Consider the following 12,845-nt stretch of genomic DNA (forward strand, 5'->3'; position numbering starts at 1 on the left):
GATTAGTATTGCAGCACAGTCTAAAATAACAGCATAAATTTAACTCTGGCAGTCTTAAAAATAGTGAAGTATAATAACAAGTGTATTTATTTGTGCTGTGATATGTAAGCACTGCAATCCTGTCAACATTAGGCTCTGTTTTAAAACAGTACAAAATACCTACTGATGGAGCTAAAATAATCATAATCAAATGGGAAAAGAAAAAGGAAAAGACAACAGGTAGCACTGCAGACACGTTGTACAGAGGTAATACAGATACATCACACATTTGCAAAACCTACTTCCTGTATTAACCAGCCCTTTATTAGAGATATTATATTCAGACAGATTTAACAAACCCTAAAATACATAAAGCCCTAACACTACAAATACATCTTCTCCCAAAGTTATGAAGTACTATTAAATCACGTAGATTTCTATCTTTCTTGCTTTTTTGACATGATTGTTATTGGATATTTAAAATTTATGAGTTCATAGATGAGTCAAACCTTGCAGTATACCTGGATTGGAGATGACAGCTCTTCTACCAAATGTGCTTTACAACAAACATTAAAAACAATTACTTCGGAATAGTCATTTCTAGGAATTCTGAAAGTATTTTAGTTCTAATTGTTATCAAGTGATTACAGAAAAGTCTGAAACATTTCCTTTCATCATTCAGTACACAGCTCTGTAACTCCACACACTTGAAAACTAGTATTTTGCTATGTTTTCTTCTTACATATGTGTCTATATATACATACACACACATATATATGCACTATTATAAACTTGAGTGTCAAGAAAAGCAGGACCTTCACATTTCCACATTTTCCCCATGATTTCAATAGGAATGAAACCGTAGACACCATCTGTACCATCTACAAAAATTGGACCAACTTGACTTCAAATCCCATTGACAGACACAACAACCACTTATAATCTCCTTTTCCTGTTGGCATTTCTCATTCTTACCAAAGTCAGTTTGCTCTAAGAATATATTGTTAGGCCATACATTCAGTCTTCACGCAGCCAACCCGTCTCCCTCTTACACTGCCTTGAGATTACTAAATCTTGCGCCTGATCCAAAAGCTGTGCTTGCACTGATCAACTGCTTCTTCTCAGTTTTCACCCTGCTGTGCTCAGAAAAATGAAGTTGCAGCTGTGGTGTTGACTAGACCTAGTTATACACACAAGCATTAAACATTTCTTATTTTTATGGTCTTCCAATAGTTGGAAAAAGTAGCCTAAACCATGCAACATAAAAGCAAACCTTACAGGGCCTGATTGTATTTGTGGAATGGTAAGTCATCAGGAATTCTTCTGAACTCAGCTAGTCCAGTCAGGCTAATTGCCATATCTAGGGTGCTGTCAGCTCACAAGGGTGACAGAGGGAATTCAGGCTATTTAACATTATGAAGGACAATGCACTAAACAGAATCCTCCCCAAAGTCGTAGTACCTCCTTACAGCGTCCATTCTGTGAGCTCAGAAAGCAAACAAAACAACAAAAACAAACACAAAGCCGTGTTAACCATTTCAGATTTTTTTCTGAAATGTGATTAGTCGTTGCAAGTTCATTTCCTAATGATCAGGAATAAAGATCTACCATGACAGCTGAAGTCACATGAGGGAAATTTTCCACATTAACTACCCAAAAGTAGTTGCGCAAGACATTGGTCAGACAATCTGTTACAAGGACTAATGGGTCAGAAATGTCGTGTGGTGGTGGAAATGCTGGGAGGGAAGGTAATCATTATGGAACACAGATGGAGAAGTCTGCAGATCTCCGAACCATCAAAGAAAAACTAAGGGGTATGCACACTTAAAAAGCACACCCTGAAGAGAGCAAATGTGTGGCTGGGTAATGAGTAATGTGAAAGTACTTATTAACAGTAGCTTCTCAGATGAAGCTGCTACTACAGGGCAAGTAAAGTGGGCTTCTGTTTGGGGAAAGTGTTTTGGAGACACATTTTTAGCATGGGGGGAAGAAAAGGTTCCTCGTGTCTCAGAACACAAAAAATCTTTGACCACTGGGCATCCCACAAATATTTTTGCTATAACAAGTACTGGAAAAAGAAACGGTAAGTTATTTTTCTTCTAGTATTAACTAACAAAGTGATTTCATTTGCTATCAGAAATGACAGATATTCCAGAGCATGAGATGCTTTGCATTAAGAGATGTTGTACTCTGAACTGAAAGGTGCCTGTTGTACTCATTCCTTCTAGAGCAGATCCTGCAGCCTTAACTTACATGACCAAGCCAATACAAAGCAAAGATCTACTCATCTGAATAGTGACAGCAGCAGCAGGCACCAAATTTCCTTTATGCCTTTCTACAACTCAGCCCATTAAACTCTGCATGTAAATTTTATGCCCATTACTTAGCTAAAACATAAAACAAACAAAAAAACAATAAATAATCAAATAAAAAAGGACCGTGTAACATGGGTCATTGCTTCCATTTAGTGGGATGGACAACAATAAGAATAAATAAGAATACAGAGACAGGCTAAATCAACTATGCTACACATGGCAATGCACCTTATTTCACTGTATTTGTTATCAAGAAGACATGCAGTCTAGAAATTCATGGCAAACACACTGGCAAAAGCCATAAACCATGAGGATAACAAGGCTCGAAGGAACAAGGCTTACAAAGACAACCCCAAGGGTGACTTTCTTAGATACCAGTAAGTAAATCCCTAAAGGCAAGGAACTAAAGTACAGCAAACCTAGCAACCAAACTAGCACCCGAATTGAGGTCTGGAAGAGCAAAGATGTGCAGTTCCACACTGTCCAGTTGTGGGACACAGTTGCAACAGAGTCAAAACTTGTAGGCCTGTAAAATTCCACCACGGGCGTCGAGTTCAGAGTCTGGGGACTTTCTCTTTGTACTTCCATGATGGTTATAACCAGGCAATTAGAAGAAGTGTGAGAAGGGCTGACCAGAGATGCCAACCTTTTGGGAGTCAGCAAGAGTTCTGTTGGGTTGTCTGGTAGGCACTTCTTTCCCTTTCCCCCGCAAGCTAAATTCAGAAGGATGTTATTGTCATCAGGAAGACTACTAACCTCATCATCTGGCAGGCACGTTTCAAACCTGCAAAATGGGCATACTATGACTCCTTGAGGAGAGTCACCAAAGTCTATGATCTTGCAAAGGCATTTGGCACACACTCTGTGACAACACTCCAGCACTTTTGGTTTTCTCTGTCTCAGGTTGTAGCGGTTGTAGCAGATCTTGCACTCAAGCTCATCTGAGCTCTGCGTCTCCACAGACTCCTCTGGTAATTGACTGGTCATTTCTTCTGGTGATTTGTAGATTTGTGGAAAGAGGAGTCAAGGGATGAAGATATCACTCAGACTTATTTTAGAACTTTTTCCTGATGATCGTATCACCCATCTCAAACAGGAAATAAGGAAATGAAGCTATCAAAAAGCATCAGTAGAAGTCATCCATTTTCAGCTTCTGCTAGGGATTCTGTACTGTATGTCCTCTCTTAGCCAGGCATCCATCTGAAAAAGACAACAAGGAATTTCTGTGGGAATAAAAAAAGGAAAAAGCAGGTGAAACAAGGAAGTTATACTTTTTATAAGTTTAGCTTCCTTTGCTAAATATACCTCCACAGTATTTTTTTTTTCCATGGCATATGAGACCTATGTCATGCTGATAAACTTCTTTGTGAGTAACTTTGATTCCCTCAGCCCACAAAATTCTCAGCAGAAGATGCAATCTAATTACAGACCTGTGACTGCTTGTTTAAACCCTGGTTTCCTAAGGAAATGAGACCTAGCCTCTGGTGCTTTTTGTCTTTCTCAGTAACTTTTGAACCTGCTGTCCAATTTCAAACAAATTGGCAGAGGTGCAGCAGTAGTGAAGATAATTAAGTTTCTAAAAAAGTAGTGAACACTAGCAGTTGGGTAGAGGAGGTGGGAGAGGTTTATAACAATCACTCTTCCTGGAGGGCAATGGTCAATCAGCACGCAGCCAGCTTCTGCTCTGAACAGGCCACGTGCTGCCTGATGTTCAAGCAGAGAGCACAACACAGGAGGAAACTGGTGATACTCTGGAGCATTGAAGTTTTAGGGAGAGAAGGGGACACAGAAAATGACTGTAGCTACTGTAAAGAAGTATATGGGGAGATATGTCAAATTTGTAAATGATCAGGCTTTATTAATTTTGCTGCTTGTGGAACACCTCCTTTTTCTGTCTATTCATATAGTTGCCAAACACTGGGCCGATCAGAGATCATGAAAACACTAGGGTGAAGGCTAACGTGTCTCTCAAGGGCATTTTCCAGATGTACTGGCTTTCAAGAGTTTTATGGCTGTGACAGCTGTTTCACACCTCTGCTAAGGAGTGGCCTGTGGCATGCTTGCTCCGCTGCACTCCCATCCTGTGCAGTGTTTTTGCCACCAGACACATCAGCCTCCCATAACAAATGTTTTGTCACATTATGTAACCACACATTTTCGTATCTTCAGGAAATAATCCGTGTATTAAAAACAAAACATTAACCAGGGATACGCGGAGCTATAATTACCAGAATTCACAAAATGGTGATGTCTGCCAGAGGATATAAACTTCTCCCAGATTCAAGCAGATGCTTCCTCACAAAGATGGGTGTGACACTGCAATTTTGCAGGCTTTCAAGCTCTTCCCTTCACTGCCAGGGTAGTCTTTGTAGCAAGGAACTTGCCCTGGTAACGGTGTGGGTCAGCACCTGGGTCCAACTGCCTCTTGTATTACCAGTAAACTTATTGCACATGAAATAAGAAAAAAGTATCTCTCTTTCAATTAACTTGTTTCTTGATTCTTAGTTTTAGAAAATGTTTGGTTCCTTTTAGTATAACTTAGGTCTTCCTTAGTAAATTTTTACTCACGCCTACAATGCAAAAAGTTCCCTATTTCAAGCCATATGCTCCTTTCATCAATGCATTTTACCTGCCAACCACAATGTATAGTAAAATTTCTTTCATGGGCTTTTTGTTTTTACTGTGCTTGGAGTATTTGCCATTCTGTCTCTTAATGCTCTGCACAATATTAGGCCTATTAGTGACTGAATTTTTAAAACACACTTACTGGATTTTAAAACAAAGATGTTAACACTACAGACAATGCATTGATGAGAAAAAAAAAAGACAACATAGTGAAGAAAAAACATATTTCTGTAAGAATTTATAACAGATATCATCCCCACCCCATTCATTTTTTATTTTATTATTTTTTTTTGCCTCTTCCACCTTATTTTAGCGCTTTTAGTTTTCATCTCTACCTCACCATTGTTTTTATTATTCATACTGTGACTATATTTGTAGTGTGCTCCACAAATTAGGCAATGCAAACACAAGGTTGATCAATAACTTTCAGAGTGTAAATATCTTCTACAAGACAAAAAGTATGTCTCCTACTGTTCTTGTAACCTATCCTTTATCCTTCATTACACTTCAGGATTCCTTCTTCAATCCACTACCCTTTTTATTTCATTCCAAATATCATCTTTTAGATAACTTTTCAGCATATATAAATGTCATCAGATACAAACATACCAGAGGATGAAAAAAAAAAACCCACACAACAGACCTAAGTGAAATGCCAACCCACGTGAAGGCCAGGTACTGCTGAAAAGTTAAGAAAAAAGCCAAGAAACAAAAGTTACAGTTTTGAACTTTCACATTGTGAATATCATTAATTTTCTGTGCCTGAGGTGAACTCAGATCAGTAACATAGAATCATTCAGGTTGGACAAGTTCCTTAAGATCAAGTCCAACCATCAACCCGACCCACTGAGTCCCACTGATACACCATATCCCGAAGTGTTCACACATTTCTTAAATACCTCCAGGGATGGTGACTCCACCACCTCCCTTGGCAGCCTATTCCAGGGCCTAACCACCCTTTCAGTGAAGAAATTCTTTCTCATATCCAAAGTAAGCCTCTCCTGACACAACTTGAGGCCATTGCCTTGCCCCTTACTGCTTGGCACCTGAGGAGAGAGACCGACACCCTCCTTGCTGCAACCTCCTTTCAGGCAGCTGTAGAGAGCAATAAGGTCTCCCCTCAGCCTCCTCTTCTCCAGAATAAACTGCTCCCGTTCCCTCAGCTGCTCCTCCTATATTTTGCTTTCTAGTCCCTTCACCATCTTCTTGCTCCTTTCTGAACACATTCCAGTAACTCCATATTTTTCTTGCCGTGAGGGGCCCAAAACCGAACACAGTATTTGAGGTGCGGCCTCACCAGAGCCAAGTGCAGAGGGACAATCACCTCCCTACTCCTGATGGCCACACTATCAGCTGGCTGTCGACCAGTAGCCCCTGGTCCTTTTCTTCCAGGCAACTTTTTCAGCCACTCTTCTTCATGTCTATATTGCTGCATGGGGTTGTTACGACCCAAGTGCAGCACCTGTTGATCAACGGGATGCGGCCCATTGGTCCAGCCTATCCAGATCCCTCTGGCCTTCCTACCCAACTTGCTGTCCTCTTCAGACTTACTGAGGGTGCCTTCGATCCCTTCACCAAGACTGTTAATAAAAATGTTAAACAAAACTGGTCCCAGTAGTGAGCCCTGGGGGACACCACCTGTGACCAGCCTCCAACTGGATTTAACTCCATTCACCACAACCCTTTGGGGCCCATGATCCATCCTGGTTTTCACCCAACAAACAGTACATCAGTCCAAGCCATGAGCAGCCAGTTTCTCCAGAAGATGGTTGTGGGAAACAGCATCAAATGTTTTGCTCAAGTCCATGTAATCAACATCCACAGCCTCTCTCTTGTCCATTAAGCGCATTATCTTATCACAGAAGGAAATCAGGCTAGTAAGGCAGAACCTGCCTTTCATAAACCCATGCTGACTGGGTTATCTGATCACCTGGTTGTCCTGTACATGCCTTGTGATGTCACTCAGGATTATCTGCCCCATGAGCTTCCCTGGCACTGAGGTCACCTGACAGGCCTGTAATTCCCTGGATCCTCCTTCCTGCCCTTCCTGCAGACTGGCATCACATTGCCAAATTTAGCATTAATAGAAGGAGTTACAAACTCTGTTCCAAGTCCCAAATAGCAAATTGGGATCATTTCCTTCATTTCCAGACAACAATGATCCTCCTATTGTAGTTTCATTCATAAGCTATTCTACGAATTATTTTCAAACTTTTTACTGTATGTACTGTACAATAAAGAAATACTTTCAGCACACTTTTCTCTTCACAGCCTCTTCAGAACGTATTAACACATTAAAACATCATCGATCGTTTGCCTTTTTCTTTGATTTAGATGTTGCATTTTTCCTTATGTGTTCTAGTACAATTTGCACTGACCACTACTTTGCATTTATACACCCTTTCCTTTGAAAACAAAAATTTATCCACTAATTCCTATTAGTATTCAGACTTATTTTCTTTTTACCTTCTCAGATCTGTTGTGTTTCGATGCTGCTTCCATCTTACTCTCTTACCTCATTTCTTAGGGAATTTTCTATTTTTTTCCTCAATACCTACTTTCCCATTCATTTTTTCTATGTTGAAGACTGACACCTTTTTGAGCTTAATATGCTACATACCCTAAAAAGCTCTCCAACCAAAGACATGGAAAAATATCAGAAAACTGAAAAATTTAAATGAAATTTGACTTCAAATTGACTCAATTTCTTGAGAAAATTAGAAATTTCTTGAGAAATATGGCCAACTGTTATTCCTTCAAGCAACTTCTATTCTATTGTCTAAGATTTTCTGCCTTGTCTTTTAGATGTATCCCAGGTGAGTATTTACTAGAAACTGACAGAATAAGGAATTAAAATAGGGAACAGATGAACTGGTGCTCCTCTGAATTCCAGTTCCCCACCAAAAAGGTAGCAATTCACATACATCTGCTTGCTGTGTGTATTGAAACCAAGAGAAGCTGCAGTACTATGCAGAAAAATGGAGTGTGTTTGTGTTTTGTTTTCCTCTTCTCTTTAAGACACTTTTCTATTATTTTGATTATTCCATGATTCAATGTTCTGGTATCCTTAATTCACTTTATGTGGTCTGTATGAGCAGCTTTGTCCCTTTTTTGACTGTGGTATCAGGCCGACAGTTGCTTGTGTAGCTAAACATGTCTTGTAGATGATCCCTCTTTCCTTTTAAGAAAGCCTAGATACCTTCTCCTATTCTGTCTTCCACAGAACATTTATGATGGGATCAACACAGTCCAGCTGCAGAACTTTTCAGTCCTGTGGCTATTATGAACAGCAGCTTTTAGAGCAAAATATAAAAAAGCTACACGTGTTCAATGATAACAGCATCCATTGCACTTTACCCAAGAACAAGCGGATCTATTATACTGTGACAAGCACTTGTCTTTTGTAAGAGTTCTGTCTTGGTGAGGATTGCAGCAATGAATCCATCATTCCTGTTCACTTTAGTCCTGGTGCTACTCCAGCTCCCTCTCTTCCCCATGCCACCTGGCCTGTACCTTGAAGTCTGATCTACTTGACCTTTTTACTAAAAAGGGAGAAAAGCTGAAGACAGAGATGCAACCCGAGCAGATGGCAGAAGAATGACAGCAGCCTCTGCAGAGATCCAGCAGACTGCTGGAGGGCTGCCCCAGAAGCAGGGGGAGTATCACCCCCCGAGAGCAAGAGAAGGCCACCCACAGAACCAGACTGAATAAAAACAGCACATTCTTGTGTGCCACCCCAGACATGGCCAGAGAGAGCGCAATGGACTACACCAGTCTAAATGAGCCGTTGTCCATCCGTCAGTTTGCTACTAATCATGGCTTGGAAGCAGGCTGCAGGCTTTCGTTCCAGGTGTGGAGTGAGGTGAATGGGCTGTGCAGTGTGCTGCTCTTTGCAGTTGTCTATCAAACATTCTGTAGGCAACATGTGCTTATGAGGGGCCAGAAACAATTAGTTGTAGATGAAACTCTCAATATCAGAGCTCAGTCATGCTGGCCTGGCAAAGAAAATGGGAAATTCGTGCTTCCCTTCTCTAATGAAAGATCATCCTTGCCCAGTTTATCAAGCCAACCTTTTATCCATTATCTCTAACACTTCTTTTCTGTTAATGTAATCATAGGTTACATGTGAAATATTGGCAAATTAACACAAGGTCAATGATTAACTCGCATATGATATCATCATACATAGAGCTACTCAAAGTGATATTCTGAAAGGTTTTCAAAGTGTTTCTTCTAAATGCAAGCCAAGTGTATTTAGGGAACAGGAAAAGGAAAAAAGTACAGAGAGAGAAATAAATACATAGAGACTTACTTTCCAAGAAAAAGAAGTTCTTGCAAAGGTTCACTTGCAAGGAAATGTCTATTCTCCTCCACACGGGGAAAAACTGGTGGAAGGGAGGGAAACAAAATTAGTAGTAAAGCAGGAATACAGCTGGGAGACCTTTCAGTCTGATTCTGCTAAAAGAGAGAAAGTAGTCCAACTTCTCTGGTTTGGATGGAAATACCCATATGCTAAGATTTCTGTTTAGAGAAATATATTGGGTAAATCCCATTTACTAAAATTACTTCTGTTAAGTAATCCAGAGTTATCTTTACAGATCTGTTATTTTCTATCCTCTTTCAATATTACGTGCTAAACACTCTCAAGTGCTATCTCTTCCAGCAACCACATATTCACAAATGTTAGAAATTCACTTGGAAAAAAAAATATAGCAAAGCAGCTAAGGAGAGAAACTGTGTTTTGAAATAAGGGTTTTAGAAACATATCAAAATACTTTCCTTCAGAAAACTCAAAGAAGCTCTTTGATCACTTCTGGCTTCCCCAAACAAACTGCAGCCTCTTCTCCAGCATAGACCAGGAAACAACCATCTCCAGTGGACCACTGCATTCACATTCAAACAGCTTTGCAGCATTCTGACTCAGCAGGAAATGACCATTGCACTAGATTTTTCCAGCTTGTGCTAAGCACAATGCAAAAAAAATCCCAAACAAACCAAAACAAAAAACCAAACTGCTTTGCTAATCTCACACTTGAATAGAGTACATTCAAAGTGCCAGCAGCTATTGCATGTCCAACCTGCTTCATGCCACATTTCTACTAACATTGGATGGGTTTTAACAATGGGCATTTCCCTGTCAGTGCTCATCAATGTGTGACTTTGCACAGAAGCTACAGAATACGGCATACTGAGCCACATTTAGTTTATGGTCAGCTGTATAAACTGCTATGAAAAATGCCTTTTCATGAAAGCACCTTTTAATGGGATAGGCAAAGAAGTAATTTCTCAGAGAAACCCCCAAAATACACAGAAGAGAGCTTCTGCAATACACACAAATATTTCTGTATTATTGACTGCTTCACAAATAACTAATATCAAATACAATTATTTTTATAAGAAGTTTTTGTTAAAACATTTAGAGTCCTTGCCTGATCTCTCTTAATCCTCTACCATACTATAATATGAAAAAAAATACCAAAGTTGGGAGATCAGAGCTTTTCACTTTCAAAGCAGAGTTAATGGGGCTCTGATCATTTAGCGTAAGAAGTCATGGAACATAAGAGCATCATCTAAAATAGTAATAATAAAAATAAACAGTTAACGTGTTTGAGTTTTTTCTTCCTGCACCCCCACCAATCTGGAAAGTAAGCAGAGATATATTTTCAGCTGACACAGGGTTCACTCTCTTCTATATTGTGATACTGGCTCTTAGAGTACCTTCTACAGCCTTTGCATGTACACATTCAATATCACCAGACTCCATTTCCTCTCAGCAATATCATTTGCAATACTTTTTTTGTTATTGCAATAACTTGCATTATGTGTCAGGTAGTAGTGGGAAACAGTATGAATAAACAGTGAATGCCTTATTGAAACCACACTATTCATGAATGACTTTCATTCTAGCTGGAGGCTACTACAGTACTGATATGAATCTTAAAACTGACTATGATGTAGAAAAGAAATGCTTTATTAGTTAGGCTTGTAGACACAAGCTAAACCTCTTCCAATAATTCTTGGGATGGATTTTTTTTAATATATAATTCACGAGCAATTTATATAGCAATATGCTGCATGACTACTTAATGTGACATACGGCTATGGGTTGCTTTGTGGCCTCTTTAAGAATAAAACCACTAAAGGACAAAGGATCTGCTCGTTTAATAGCTGTCCATTTAAACCGACTGTTAATTATATTAAATTAATAAGTAGAAAGAAAAGGCTTGAAATTTGTATCTAAAATGGTAACAAGTTTAATTCTAGAAATATGCTTGTTGAACAGAATTACTTTTTTAACATGTCTTAATCAATTCACAACCTGCTTACTTGGGCTGGTCTAGCATTTTCTCTTGTACTGTTTTCTTACTGACAATGCCTTTTCCTTTATGACTCTGAAATCAAGAAGTGATCCATTCCAGTAAGAAAATATTTCATGTCACAACTCATTACCTTAAAATCATTAATTTAGAAAAAGGTTAGACATTCTCTTCTTTGGTAGCAGGGGTGTTTTGGGGCTGTTTTCTCCGCTAAGATGGAGTTCCAATTTTTTTCTTCAGTTTTTGTGTGTCCTTTAAAAGCTCTTCTGAGAATTGAAGAGACTATAGGACATTGATTGTAGAATACGACTTGAAAAGATACAAAATGATAAAGAAGTAAAAAGCTTCCCAGTATTTCTTATTATAGGCATATCTAAATATATGACCTCCACATATGTCTATCATTTATCTTTATATTAGACATTATTTAAAAGACATTGCGATTTTATATTAGATTTCAGAATATCTGGAAGTTTACCTCCTTGTTTTGCTTGCTATTGTATGTTTGAATGTAAGCAATTAAAAGAAGTCCAGAAGTACAAACAAATAAAAAAAAAATACGGTTGCACTAGAAGATACTGAGTGACATACAAAATCCCCTATATATGACTGAACTGGTTTTCTTCTCTTTGGGCATATTTTCTATGTTATATAATTTGGTAGCAACCAGGTGAGACAAAATCACAGAAAATTAATCTTGATTACATCATTCCATGAGAAATTCCTCTTCACACAGGGGAACCATTTTAATGCATTATATTAAGTTCCAATTAACCTTCAAAATAAGATTTAAACAGGAAATGTTACATTAGCTTTGTCCTAATGGAACTAAAAATAATCCCAGAATAGAACAAATCTGTACTTTTTTCTTCTTCTGTTGCCATTAAGAGCAATCTGCCCAACACTTCAGGATGTTTAAGTTGGTTCATTCTGTTTCAGATATTTTTGAGGATATGACTATATAAAAAGGTTTTATTATTGTATTTTATCTAGATAGGTTATTACAAACAGAAAGTAAAAAGGGAGGGATTTACACTTACAAACAACTTTTCCAGGCCTAGTTGTCCACCAGCATTATAGATTGTTCCAATAGTTTGAAAAGAAAAGGGATGGGTCTCAAGAAACAAGAATTTAACCTGGATATAGTGAATTGTACTTTTAGTATTTAATTTAATTCACTTAAGGCACATATCTAAAAATTGTTATGGCTGGGATGAAAATTATTCTGGCAATATAGCAATAGATGGCATGTCAAACAATGGCATATATTCTGTTTTCACTCAACGGCATTATGTAAGATTAGAAGAGCAATGATATAACTAAGAAAAAATGTTTAAGAATCTTACATATTTTTTAAAAGAGCGAACACATAAAAATCCAGGCGTTATGAAAAAATACAGTATTATTAGAGCTTTACCACTTGTCAACAAGATAAATTGTATGTCTTCATCTGCGCTCATGGAAACTGAATGATCCCAATATACAAGTGTCAATGGGGAACATTAGCTTTGACTATAATGTGTGTATCCCTCTTACTGAATATCTGCAGTAAAAGGGCCATTTGGCCTGATTTATGTACAAGGAAAACGATATTACAAATGTACTAAAC

At 38.5% G+C, this 12,845-nt stretch overlaps 1 protein-coding gene across 5 annotated transcripts in view; it reads right to left on the reverse strand.

The window, feature by feature from the left end:
* Positions 1-277: 277 nt before the first annotated feature.
* The window catches only part of RNF182 (ring finger protein 182), a 31,105-nt gene continuing 18,537 nt past the window's right edge, over positions 278-12,845 (reverse strand). For 2 of the 5 annotated variants that reach the window (XM_035319140.1, XM_035319141.1), the window contains one exon: positions 278-3,517. In XM_035319140.1, coding sequence (XP_035175031.1) covers positions 2,544-3,281 — 738 coding nt within the window. In that variant the 5' untranslated portion in view covers positions 3,282-3,517 and the 3' untranslated portion in view covers positions 278-2,543. Of the gene's footprint in view, positions 3,518-9,231; positions 9,305-12,845 lie in introns of all 5 variants that reach the window. The other 3 variants (XM_035319144.1, XM_035319142.1, XM_035319143.1) reach the window with 3 other exon arrangements.

This window comes from Oxyura jamaicensis, chromosome 2 (genome assembly GCF_011077185.1).
Source record: "Oxyura jamaicensis isolate SHBP4307 breed ruddy duck chromosome 2, BPBGC_Ojam_1.0, whole genome shotgun sequence".
Taxonomy (NCBI): Eukaryota; Metazoa; Chordata; class Aves; order Anseriformes; family Anatidae; genus Oxyura; species Oxyura jamaicensis.